General features: G+C 45.3%; 2 protein-coding genes across 5 annotated transcripts in view; one reads left to right on the top strand and one right to left on the bottom strand.

Moving 5' to 3' along the window:
• Positions 1-1,913, top strand: part of ogna (osteoglycin, paralog a) — a 35,671-nt gene extending 33,758 nt beyond the window's left edge. The window contains exons 5-6 of the mRNA XM_072472647.1: positions 717-812; positions 1,306-1,913. Of these exons, the coding sequence (XP_072328748.1) occupies positions 717-812; positions 1,306-1,491 (282 nt within the window). The 3' untranslated portion in view covers positions 1,492-1,913. The remainder of the gene's footprint in view (positions 1-716; positions 813-1,305) is intronic.
• cenpp (centromere protein P) overlaps positions 1-13,720 on the bottom strand; it is a 452,755-nt gene that overhangs the window by 307,361 nt on the left and 131,674 nt on the right. For all 4 annotated transcript variants that reach the window (XM_072472643.1, XM_072472644.1, XM_072472646.1 and 1 more), the window contains exon 6: positions 3,258-3,354. In XM_072472643.1, coding sequence (XP_072328744.1) covers positions 3,258-3,354 — 97 coding nt within the window. The remainder of the gene's footprint in view (positions 1-3,257; positions 3,355-13,720) is intronic.

Here is a 13,720-nt window from a genome sequence, read left to right as displayed (position 1 = left end):
TGTTTTCTTTCTGTACCATACATTCTGGCACCTTACCATCAATTGAAGCAAGACTTATTAACCCAAAATTCCTAGCTTATCTATTGTCCTCTTTTGTCACACTCTAGGCCTCAACAGGCAACTCTTGAAAATCTCATAAAACCATGCTTAAGCTCCAGAATTGAAGTAGCCTAACATTTCCTTCAGGGTGTTTACTAATATTGGTATTTTCATTGAAGTCTCTATTTGGTCAAACGCAAAATGTTTGGTCTTCATATGTATATTTCGTATTAATCAATTATAAAGAGGACATAGCTTTCGCAAAATGACTGCCTAAAAATTCAAATAAATGTATGAGAAAAGCAAACAACTTGAATAAAAACATTGTTAATGTAGCTAGCATGCCGACAGTGCAAGCTCGAGTATCAATGTACACAACCAGAAAGTTAAAGTACGTAGGGTTCAATCCCCACTCTACTACATTTCCCATCTAAGCAGTGTTGTTGCTGAGAATAACCAAGTAGTCACCATATTTCCCCATGACCGGATGGGAGTAGTTAATTGCAATTGTCCTAGCAGCCAGTGAAGAACAGCATTATGAATGCCTTGGCAATATTCATTTATTCCAGTCTTTCAAACTCTATGCTCAGGAGAACAGCATGCCAACAAATGATTTGCTTTCACAGCTCAGAAACGTGTAAAAAATAAAACTGAGAAGAGTATTGATTTTGTTACAGAACATGGCTAGACTTGAAATCCTCTACCTGGGATACAATCGGCTGGACAAAGTACCTACCAATCTGCCTGATACCATTCGTGTACTTCATTTACAGGTCAGTTGTATAATAAATAATTAAACTGAAGGAAAATCTTGTCATCAGTGCCAAGTTCCCTCTGGATATTTTCATTTTGTGAAGCTTAACTCCAAATATGAAATAACAGAAGGAAAAATGAAAAAAAGAATCATTGAAATTTTAGCTATAGCTTCCTTATTCCTTTCTTTCCCATCCAATCTGCCTCCATAATTGATTTCTCTCTGCTCATTGATGAATGAGTGCTATTAATACACAGGGTCTGCAATTAGAATCTATGTGAAATCATGGCAAAACATCTACTTCTGCACTGGGGGTGGATTGAGAGAAAGTCTCCAACTATGTAGCACTGTCTATTGAATTATATGAATTTAATTAAAGGCAAAAGCTGTCACAGAGACAGCTACAGATTTTAGTTTTGTAAAAGATCAAGCAATTAATGTGATTCCAGAAGTACTAAATTATCTCAAATGATAAATTTAACATTTATTGTAACCCTTGTTCCACATTCCAGCATAATAATATATCTGCTATTACGGACAATACATTCTGCAAGCCCCAAGACTCCAGTTATATTCGTGAACGTCTGACTGAAATCCGGCTCGAAGAAAATCCTGTTAATTTGGCAGAATATCCGAACAGTTATATCTGCTTGCGAAGACTTCCCATTGGAAGACCATATTTTGGGAGAGTATATTAATCCAAAAATAATTAAGCACCAATCAGAAATTAATAAGTGATTGTGAAAGGAAATTGCATTCTGAAGTATATTCTCATTCATTGTTATATCACAGTACTCATAAGCTTTATTATTATACTTTTCATACTCGCACTTTTATATTCAACAGCATATTGCTTTATCTTAGCAGAACGTTATACACAATTAACATAATTTGCTTAATTTCATGCCAGAGAAACTCAATTAATTTGTTGCTTCAAATTTGGATTTGTTTATTGTCACGTGTACCGAGGTACAAAAGTATTTTTCTGCGAGCAGCTCAACAGATCATTAAGTACATGAAAAGAAAAGAAAAGAAAGTATTTCTATGTACAAATATATTACACACAAAGTTATCATCTATGTTTATTTTCACTTGATTAAAGAAACACGTTATCTCTTGACTTTCAATGTAATATTTTGTTGAATTATTTAATTATTTCAAGATGACATATAGTTTTACATATGTGTTTTTCCTTAACATACTAATTTCACAGTAATGCAGCAGCCATGAGCTTTTCTTACATTATTCCATTTCAAATATAACAGCTTTTATAAAAATAAGATGTGTACCTGTAATTTTAAATAAATGGAACATATGAAATCAACCATGTAGCTTAGGAAAAATAATTATACTAAACTGTAACCACAGCCTTGACCACCTATTGTTCCATTTATCGGCTTCCCAACAAACCTATTTTCCGTCTCATTCCATGGTTTGTATTATGTCAACCTTATATATTAAAAATATTCCATAACACTTAGGAACAACAAACCGACCAATGTACATCTGAGTGGAGCTTCAATCTTAATTCTGTACTATTATGTCATGTTCAATCAATATATATTGCTGAGAAATTTCTTGCTACAATTTGGAAGAACCAGCGTTTTGATCCTGTCCCTTCAGAAAATGATGCAGCAACATTGAGAAAGAGAAAAAACGTTTTAAAAGATAACTAAATTCCAAATATTTATACATACTTCAAGCATTCACTGGCATTGTGGTCAGGACTTTTCTCTGCTTTCAAATTAATACTTAATGGATTGTAGCATCTTATAACAACAATTTATAGTTATATAGCACCTTTAAAAGAATAAAATGTTCCAAGGTGCTTCACAGGAACACTATCAAACAAAATAGGACTTAAAACCACACAAGGTGATATTAGATCAGATGACCAAAAGCTTGGTTAAAGAGATAGATTTAAGGAGTGCCTTAAATAGAAAAGTGAGCTTGAGAGGCAAAGAAGGGTGGGTATTCCAGAATATGGGCCTAGCCAACTGGAAGCATAGCCACCAGTAGTGGTGCAAATAAATAAAAATGTTCAAGCCAGAATCAGAAGTACACATATATCCTGGAGAGTTCTGGGGCTGAAGAAGGTTATAGATAACAAGGGGCATGCCATGGTGGGATTTGAAAACAAGGATGATGATTTGAAGATGAAGGACCAGATAGTCGAACAAAATACTTCTAACAGTAACAGAACATCACACATATTTTGATCAGGTGCCCATCTAAATTGGAATGCTGCTGAATGCATGTGCAATTGGAGCAAGACAATTTCCACCTGATCAGTTTATGAATTCATTGATTGATCAATTATTGATTTTTTTTTAAACATACAAATTAGTCTCAGTGGCACCAGTGCTTAAGTCTTCAAAATCCTCCAAAATAACTTTTTTTTAAAAAGAATATATTGTTTTACCAGTAAGAATCTAGAACTAGATAATACAATGCTTTGTCCTACCTTGAAATGTTTGAAAGTGACTTGGCGATACTCATACCATTTTGCAAAGGTTGGAAGTGTACTGAAAAATAGCAGGAGGTTTTTCTTTTCTTCAGCTCTAGAAAAATATCAAATAATTCTCAATCATATTTCAAATAAAAGTTCAAATTTGATCCCATGTAAACATTCAGTGCATATCTATCAAGTCACTGGAAACATGGAAGATGGTGGCATTATGACATTGTCACTGGACTTGTAATCCAGAGACCCAGGGTAATGTTTGAATCTCACCACGGCAAATGTTGAATCTGAATTCAATAAAAATCTGGAATTAAAAGTTTAATGATGACAATGAAACGTTTGTCGGAAACAAAACCCATCTGTTTCATTAAGGTCCTTGAGCGAAGGAAATCAGCCACCCTTACCTGGTCTGGCCTACAGATGACTCCAGATCCACAGCAATATGACTCACTTTTAAATGCCCCTGAAATGGCAAGCCACTCAGTTGTATAAAACCAATAAGAAATCCAAAAAATGGAATGGAACCGTAGGACGGACCTTGAAACGATGAAGGCAAACTTAGTCATGGCAACCCAGCAGTCTTACTTACGGAATCATCCTTACAGATAATGTCACAGACACCATCGTCATTCTCCCAGGGTGTATACTGTCCCACCAGCAGGTTAGACCCAGCAGAGGTGGCGGCACAGTGGATCCAAGAAGTCATCCCATTCCCCTGCCAGACCCAGCTTATGAATCAGTCCTCCTCCATGTTAAACATCACTTGGACGAAGCACTGAAGGATGGCAAGGATGCAGAATATACTCTGGATGAGGGATTTCAATGTCCATCACCAAGAGTGGCTCGGTAGCACCACCATGAGCTGGTAGAGTCCAAAGGACATAGCTACTAGACTGGGTCTGCGGCAGGTGGCGAGAGAACCAACAAGAAGAAAAAACATACTTGACAGGGTGGCACATTGGTTAGCACTGCTGCCTCATGGCGCTGAGGACCCGGGTTCAATCCCGGACCCGGATCATTGTCCGTGTGGAGTTTACACATTTTCCCAGTGTCTGCATGGGTCTCACCCCCACAACCCAAAGATGTGCAGGGGATTGGCCAGGCTAAATTGCCCCTTAATTGGAAAACAAATTGGGTACACTAAATTTATTTAAACAAAAACATACTTGACCTTGGCCTCATCCTCACCAACCTGCCTGCTGCAGATGCATCTCTTCATGATAGCATCAGAAGCTGTGACCACCACATGTCTTTGTGGAGACCAATTCCTGTCATCACATGAAAGATACCTTCCATCATGTAGTGTGGCACAACCACAGAGTAAGTGGGATAACTTTCAAACAGATCTAGCAGCTCAAGTCTGGGAATTCATGAGGCGTTGTGAGCCGTCGTCAGTAGCAGAATTGCATTCTCTAACTTCAAGGCACGGTATACCCCCACTCTACCATTACCACCAAGCCAGGGGATCAACCCTCGTTCAATAAAGTGTGCAGGAGAGCATGCCAGGAGCAGCACCAGGCATACCTAAAAATGAGATGTCAACCTGGTGAAGTTACAAAATAGGACTATTTGAGTGCCAAATAGCACAAGGAGCAAGTAATATGACAGAGTTAGGGATTCCACAGTCAACATAATAGGTCCAAGCTCTGCAGTTCTGCACATCCAGACGAGACTGTGGTCGACAACTAAACAACCCACTGGAGCAAGAGGTTTTACAAATATCCCCATTCTAAATAATGGGGGAGCATCAAATGCAAAAGATAAGCATTTAGATTTTGCACTGATATGCTGATATGATGCACTGATATTACTGATAAGATTTAGCATTTGCAACCATCATCAGCCAGAAGTGCAGAGTGGATGATCCATCTTTGCTTCCTCTTGGGGTCCCTAGCATCACAAATGCCATCCTTCTACAAATTCGATTCACTGCACATGATATTAAGAAACAGCTGAAGGCACTGAATATTGCATTGGGTATGGCCCTCACATATTCCAGCAGTAGTACTTAAAAATAGTCCTCCTGAACTTGCCGTACCCCTGGACAAGCTGTTCTCGTACAGCTCCAACATTGGCATCTACCCAGCAATGTGGAAAATTGCCCACAGATGCCTTGTACACAGGAAACAATTGCACCTCGGCCAATTACCACCCCATCAGTGTATTCTCGATCATCAGCAAAGCACTGGAAAGGGTCATCAACAGTATAATCCACGGCACTTGTTTAGCAATAATCTGCTCACGGACACCAAATTTGTGTTTCGCCAGGGCCATTAGCACCAACCAGGGGAACAACCCTGGTTTAATAAAGTGTGCAGGAGGACATGCCAGGGGCAGCACCAGGCACACATAAAAACGAGCTGTCATCCTGGTGAAACTACAACACAGGATTACTTGCATGCTAAATAGCATAAGCAGCTCCTCATCTCATTACAACCTTGGTTGAAACGTGGTCAAAAGAGCTGAACTCCAGAGATGAGGTGAGAATGTCTGTCCTTGACATCAAAGCAGCATTGACCAAGTACAGCATCAAAGGGCCCTAACAAACCATGAGTCAACAAGAATCAAGGGAAAACTCGCCACTGGTTGGAGTCATACCTTGCACAAAGGAAGATAGAGGTTGTTGGAAGTCAATCATTTCAGTTCGAGGACTTCCAGGACAACACTGTAGGAATTCCTCAGGGTAGTGTCCGAAGCCCAACTATCTTCAGCTGTTTCAATTGCCTTTTCTCTACCACAAGGTCAGAAGTGGGATGTTCTTTGATGATTGCACATGTTCAGCACCATTTGCAACCCCTCAGATACTGAAGCAGTCCATTTCCAAGTATAGCAAGGCCTGGACAATATCCAGGCTTTGGCTGACTAGAGGCAAGTAACATTCGTGCCACACAAATGCCAGGCAATGATCATCTCCAACAAGAGGGAATCTAACCATTGCTCTTGACACGCAACAGGATTGCCATCACTGAATCTCCTAAAGCATCCTTGGGCTTCCATTAACTTGATGGGAGATTGAAAACAACCTGAGAGGAGGGGCAACCGGGAGATTGAAAACTGCGTGAAAGGAGAGGCAGTCCGGAGTTTGAAAGCAGCACAAGGAGAGCAGCAGTCGGGAATTAAAAATAGCATGAGTAGCGAGGCAGTCGGGAATTGAAAACAGCGTGAGTAGAGAGGTAATCAAGATTTTGAAAACAACACGAGAGGAGAGACAGATGGGAGGTTGAAAACAACGCGAGAGGAGAGGCAGATGGGAGGTCGAAAACAACGCGCGAGGAGAGACAGTCGGGAGATTTAAAACAGCAAATGTGGAGGCAGTTGGGTGATTGAAAACAGAGACTAGAGAGACAGTCAGGAATTGAAAATAGTGATTGGAGAGATAGTCGCGAGGTTGAAAACAGTCTGGAGGTTAAAAACAGCACGAGAGGAAAGGCAGTCAGGAGGGTGAAAAGAGCGTGGGAAAACAAATAGTGGCATCACAGCAAAGACCCAATTTGATTGGTTGGAGAAGTTGATGAATTCCTGGTATCTGGTAAGCGATTATGATATATTCCATTCTGAAATAAAATTCATAAGAAGCACCATAAATAAGTAAATAACTTATGTATTCAAGTAACACTATTGGCTGGTGAAATGGCACATGATGCACAGTGATGTCAGAGGAGCATTTTGCAGGTTTTTGGGGAAGCTCACCATCATACCCTGTAGAAGCAACTTAATACACCCTGCACTACATACCCTGCACTACGTAGACAGGGTAGATGCAGGGAAGATGTTACCAATGTTGGGCGTATCCAGAACCAGGGGTCACTGTCTGAGGATTCAGGGTAAACCATTTCTGACAGAGATGAGGAGACATTTCTTCACACAAAAAGTGGTGAGCCTGTGGAATTCATTACCACAGGAATTAGTCGATGCTAAAATATTGAATATATTCAAGAAGCGGCTAGATATAGCACTTGGGGAGAATGGGATCAAAGGCTTTGGGGAGAAAGCAGGATTAGGCTACTGAGTTGGATGATCAGCCATGATCGTGATGAATGGCGGAGCAGGCTCGAAGGGCCAAAAGGTCTCCTGCTCCTATCTTCTACGTATCTATGTATGTATATGTGACACCTCTACTCTTTTTCTTTTTGCGGCAACAACAAATACATAACAGAAGAGAAAAATGGCGGTGAGGAATTGGCATAAAAAACTCTCGACAAAGATTCGAAGCATACAAATCCATCAACAAATGTTTGGGGCCGAAAATCAATAATCAACGGAGATTCAGGTCATAAATAACATAAGAACTAGGAGCAGGAGTAGGCCATCTGGCCCCTCGAGCCTGCTCCACCATTCAATGAGATCATGGCTGATCTTTTGTGGACTAAGCGCCACTTTCCGGCCTGAACACCATAACCCTTAATCCCTTTATTCTTCAAAAAACTATCTATCTTTATCTTAAAAACATTTAATGAAGGAGCCTCTACTGCTTCACTGGCCAAGGAATTCCATAGATTCACAACCCTTTGGGTGAAGAAGTTCCTCCTAAACTCAGTCCTAAATCTACTTCCCCTTATTTTGAGGCTATGCCCCCTAGTTCTGCTTTCACCCGCCAGTGGAAACAACCTGCCTGCATCTATCCTATCTATTCCCTTCATAATCTGATATGTTTCTAAAGATCCCCCCTCATCCTTCTAAATTCCAACGAGTACAGTCCCAGTCTACTCAACCTCTCCTCGTAATCCAACCCCTTCAGCTCTGGGATTAACCTAGTGAATCTCCTCTGCACACCCTCCAGTGCCAGTACGTCCTTTCTCAAGTAAGGAGACCAAAACTGAACACAATACTCCAGGTGTGGCCTCACTAACACCTTATACAATTGCAGCAGAACCTCCCTAGTCTTAAACTCCATCCCTCTAGTAATGAAAGACAAAATTCCATTTGCCTTCTTACTCACCTGTTGCACCTGTAAACCAACTTTTTGCAATTCATGCACTAGCACACCCAGGTCTCTCTGCACAGCAGCATGTTTTAATATTTTATCATTTAAATAATAATCCCTTTTGCTGTTATTCCTAGCAAAATGGATAACCTCACATTTGTCAACATTGTATTCCATCTGCCAGACCCTAGCCCATTCACTTAGCCTATCCAAATCCCTCTGCAGACTTCCAGTATCCTCTGCACTTTTTGCTTTACCACTTATCTTAGTGTCGTCTGCAAACTTGGACACATTGCCCTTGGTCCCCAACTCCTAATCATCTATGTAAATTGTGAACAGTCGTGGGCCCAACACTGATCCCTGAGGGACACCACTAGCTACTGATTGCCAACCAGAGAAACACCCATTAATCCCCACTCTTTGCTTTCTATTAATTAACCAATCCTCTATCCATGCTACTACTTTCCCCTTAATGCCATGCATCTTTATCTTTTTTTAAAAAAAAATATTTTATTAAAGTTTTTCATACACAATTTTTTCCCCTGACACATCAAACAAAAAGAAAAGTTAACAGTACAAGTAACATGATAACTACAATCTACTAATGAGTAACGAACTAACATGGTAAACTAACCAACTAACATAAAATTAAACTTCCCCCCCCCCCCCTCCCTCCCTCCCCCCCCCCCCCCCCCCCCCTCTCCCCCCCTCCCCCCTGGGTTGCTGCTGCTGGTCATCTATCTTCCCTCTAACGTTCCGCTAGGTAGTCGAGGAACGGTTGCCACCGTCTGGTGAACCCTTGAGCCGATCCTCTCAGCGCAAACTTAATCTGCTCCAGTTTTATGAACCCCGCCATATCGTTTATCCAGGCCTCCAGTCCGGGGGGTTTCGCTTCCTTCCACAGGAGTAAAATCCTACGCCGGGCTACTAGGGACGCAAAGGCCACGACATCGGCCTCTTTCGCCTCCTGCACTCCCGGCTCATCTGCAACTCCAAATAAAGCTAACCCCCAGCCTGGTTTGACCCGGACCTTCACCACCTTCGAGATCACTCCCGATACTCCCCTCCAGTGCCGGGCACAGCCAAAACATATGCGTGGTTTGCCGGGCTTCCGCCGCATCTCCCACACTTGTCCTCCACCCCAAAGAACCTGCTCAACCTTGCTCCCGTTATGTGTGCTCTATGCAGCACCTTAAATTGAATCAGGCTAAGCCTGGCACACGAGGAAGAGGAATTTACCCTGCTTAGGGCATCAGCCCACAAACCCTCCTCTATCTCCTCCCCGAGCTCTTCTTCCCATTTTCCTTTCAGTTCGCCCACCAGCTCCTCCCCCTCGTCTCTCATCTCTCGGTATATCTCTGACACCTTGCCCTCCCCGACCCACACCCCCGAAAGCATTCTATCCTGGATCCCCTGTGTCGGGAGCAATGGAAATTCCCTCACCTGTTGTTTTGTGAACGTCCTCACCTGCATATACCTAAAGAAATTTCCCCGGGGCAGCTTATACTTTTCCTCCAAGGCTCCCAAGCTCGCAAACGTCCTGTCTATAAATAAATCTCCCACCCTCCTAATTCCCAACTTGTGCCAGCTCTGGAACCCTCCATCCATCCTCCCTGGGGCAAACCTATGGTTGTTCCTAATTGGGGACCCCACCAAGGCTCCCAGCACACCTCTCTGTCGCCTCCATTGCCCCCATATATTTAATGTTGCCGCCACCACTGGGTTTGTGGTAAATTTTTTTGGTGAGATCGGTAGTGGCGCCGTCACCAGCGCCTCTAGACTCGTCCCTTTACAGGACTTCCTCTCTAATCTTTTCCACGCCGCTCCCTCTCCCTCTATCATCCATTTACGGATCATCGCCACATTGGCGGCCCAGTAGTAGTCGCTCAAATTCGGTAGCGCCAGTCCCCCTCTGTCTCTACTACGTTGCAAGAACCCCCTCCTTACCCTCGGAACTTTCCCTGCCCACACGAAGCCCGCGATGCTCCTGTCTATTTTTTTAAAGAAGGCCTTAGTGATCAGTATAGTGAGACACTGGAACACAAATAGGAACCTCGGGAGGACCATCATCTTAATTGCCTGCACTCTGCCCGCCAGTGACAGCGGCTGCATGTCCCACCTCTTGAAGTCCTCTTCCATTTGTTCCACCAGTCGTGTCAGATTAAGTCTGTGCAAGGTTTCCCAGCTCCTGGCTATCTGAATCCCCAGGTATCGAAAGTTTCATTCCACTCTCCTTAAAGGCAGGCCACCTATCTCTCTACTCTGGTCCCCAGGGTGTATCACAAAAAGTTCACTCTTTCCCATGTTGAGCCTATATCCCGAGAAATCTCCGAACTCCTTCAATATCTGCATGGCCTCTGTCATCCCCCCACTGGGTCCGTCACATACAGCAGTAGGTCATCCGCATAGAGTGACACTCGGTGTTCCTCTCCCCCTCTAATCACCCCTCTCCATTTTCTGGAGTCTCTCAGCGCCATGGCCAGTGGTTCAATTGCCAACGCGAACTGTAATGGAGATAGCGGGCATCCCTGTCTTGGTCCCCTATATAGTCGGAAGTACTCCGATCTTTGCCGGCCCGTGATCACACTTGCCGTTGGGGCCCCATAGAGGAGTTTGACCCAGCTAACAAATCCGTCCCCGAACCCGAACCTCCTCAGCACCTCCCATAGATACTCCCACTCCACCCTATCAAATGCCTTCTCTGCATCCATTGCCGCCACTATCCCTGCCTCCCCCTCTGCTGGGGGCATCATTATCACCCCTAATAGCCGTCGCACGTTGACATTTAGTTGTCTCCCCTTTACGAATCCGGTCTGGTCTTCGTGCACCACCCCGGGACACAGTCCTCGATCCTCGTTGCCAGCACCTTTGCTAGCAATTTGGCGTCCACATTTAGTAGTGAAATAGGCCTACAGGACCCGCACTGCAGCGGATCTTTATCCCGCTTCAAAATTAGCGATATCGTCGCCTCCGACATTGTCGGGGGTAGAGTCCCCCCTTCCCTGGCCTCGTTAAAAGTCCTCACCAACAGCGGGGCCAGCAAGTCCACATATTTTCTATCAAATTCCACCGGGAACCCATCCGGTCCCGGGGCCTTCCCTGCCTGCATGTTCCCCAGCCCCTTGGTAACCTCGTCCACCCCAATTGGTGCCCCCAGGCCATCCACCTACTGCTCCTCCACCCTCGGGAACCTTAATTGGTCCAAAAACTGCCGCATCTCCTCTTTTCCCTCTGGGGGTTGGGACCTATAAAGTCTTTCGTAAAAGGTCTTAAACACCTCGTTTATCTTCCCTGCTCTCCGCACCGTAGCTCCCTTTTCATCTCTAATTCCCACTATCTCCCTCACCGCTGTCCTCTTTCGCAGCTGATGGGCCAACAGGCGACTAGCCTTTTCCCCATATTCATATCTCATCCCCTGTGCCTTCCTCCACTGCACCTCCACCCTCCTAGTGGTCAGAAGGTCGAACTCCGTCTGGAGTCGTCGTCTCTCCCTGTATAGTCCCTCCTCCGGGGCCTCCGCATATTCTTTATCCACCCTTAAAATCTCCCCCAGTAATCTTTCCCTTTCCTTGGCCTCTATTTTCCCTTTGTGGGCCCTGATGGAGATCAGCTCTCCTCTGACCACCGCCTTTAGTGCTTCCCATACTACTCCCACTCGGACCTCCCCGTCGTCATTGGCCTCCAGGTATCTCTCGATACATCCCCGCACCCTTCCACAGACTCCCTCATCCGCCAACAATCCCACATCTTATCGCCAGAGTGCACGCTGCTCACTCTCCTCTCCTAGTTCCAGGTCCACCCAATGTGGGGCATGATCTGAGACAGCTATGGCTGAGTACTCAGTTTCTTCCACCCTCGAGATCAACGACCGTCCCAAAACAAAAAAATCTATCCGGGAGTACACCTTGTGAACATGGGAGAAGAAGGAGAACTCCTTGGTCTTCGGTCTAATAAATCGCCATGGATCCACTCCCCCCATTTGGTCCATAAACCCCTTGAGCACCTTGGCCGCTGCCGGCCTTCTTCCGGTCCTAGATCTAGATCTATCTAACCCTAGGTCCAGCACGGTGTTGAAGTCTCCACCCATTATCAAGTTTCCTACCTCCAGGTCCGGAATACGTCCCAGCATCCGCTTCATGAATCCCGCGTCATCCCAATTCGGGGCATATACTTTAACCAACACGACCTCCGTTCCCTCCAATCTGCCACTCACCATCACATATCTGCCTCCACTATCTGCTACAATGCTCCTAGCTTCGAATGATACCCGTTTCCCCACCAGTATGGACACCCCTCTATTCTTTGCATCCAACCCTGAATGGAACACCTGTCCCACCCATCCTTTCCTTAACCTAATTTGGTCCGCCACCTTCAGGTGCGTCTCCTGAAGCATAACCACTTCTGCCCTCAGTCCTTTCAAGTGCGCGAACACTCGGGCCCTTTTAATCGGTCCATTTAGGCCTCTCACGTTCCACGTGATCAGCCGCACTGGGGGGCTACCTGCCCTTTCCCCTGTCGACTAGCCATCACCCTCTCTAGGCCAGTCCCACGTCCCGGTTCCGCGCTCCCACCCGTTCCCCAGGTAGCGCATTCCAGCCCCGACCACCCTTTCTTTAACCAGTTCCTCTTTGATTTCTGCAGCAGCAACCCAGTTATCCTCTCCCCCCCGTTAGATCCCCATCTAGCGTGATTGCTCCCCCTATATTACTTCCGAAAGTCAGCTGACTTCAACTGACCCCGGCTTCTCCCGCTCACCCCTTGACCCCCCGTGTGGGGAACTCCCATCTACCTTGCGCCTATCTTCCCGCCATCACCTTTCTGGCGCGGGAACAAGGACAGTAGGCCCCATGTTCTCTGTAGTTGTCCCGCCCCTTGTGGCGCAGCTCCCTCTACCGCCCCACTCCCATTCCTCATCCCCCGCCTATGTTTCTTCTTTCCCCCCACCGACGCCCACATTTCTTAGTGTCCCCCCCCTTCCCAATTTACATCCCAATATACATCGACAGTGTCCTTTCCCCTCTGAGATCAGTCCCTCAGTTCCGATCCAGTTTCTCGTCTTTAATAAAGGTCCATGCTTCTTCCGCCGTTTCGAAGTAGTGATGTCTCTCCTGGTACGTGACCCATAGTCGCGCCGGCTGCAGCATCCCGAACTTCACCTTCTTCTTGTGTAGCACCTCCTTGGCTCGATTAAAACTCGCCCTCCTTCTCGCCACCTCCGCACTCCAATCCTGGTACACCCATACCACCGCATTCTCCCATCTACTACTCCGTACCTTTTTGGCCCATCTCAGAACCACTTCTCTATCATTGAAGCGATGAAATCGCACGATTGTCGCCCTAGGTGGTTCTCCCGCCTTTGGTCTCCTCCCAGGGACCCGATGAGCCCCTTCCACTTCCAAGGGGCCCGAAGGGGCCTCAGCTCCCATCAGCGAGCTTAGCATCGTGCTCACGTAAGCCCCGCAGTCCGCTCCTTCCACTCCCTCGGGGAGACCCAGGATCCGAAGGTTCTTCCTTCGTGCTCTATTTTCTAGGGCCTCAA

This window comes from Scyliorhinus torazame, chromosome 13 (genome assembly GCF_047496885.1).
Source record: "Scyliorhinus torazame isolate Kashiwa2021f chromosome 13, sScyTor2.1, whole genome shotgun sequence".
In the NCBI taxonomy this organism is placed as follows: Eukaryota; Metazoa; Chordata; class Chondrichthyes; order Carcharhiniformes; family Scyliorhinidae; genus Scyliorhinus; species Scyliorhinus torazame.
The sequence above is the reverse complement of the archived record's forward strand: the minus strand, read 5'-3'. Positions and strand labels throughout refer to the sequence as shown.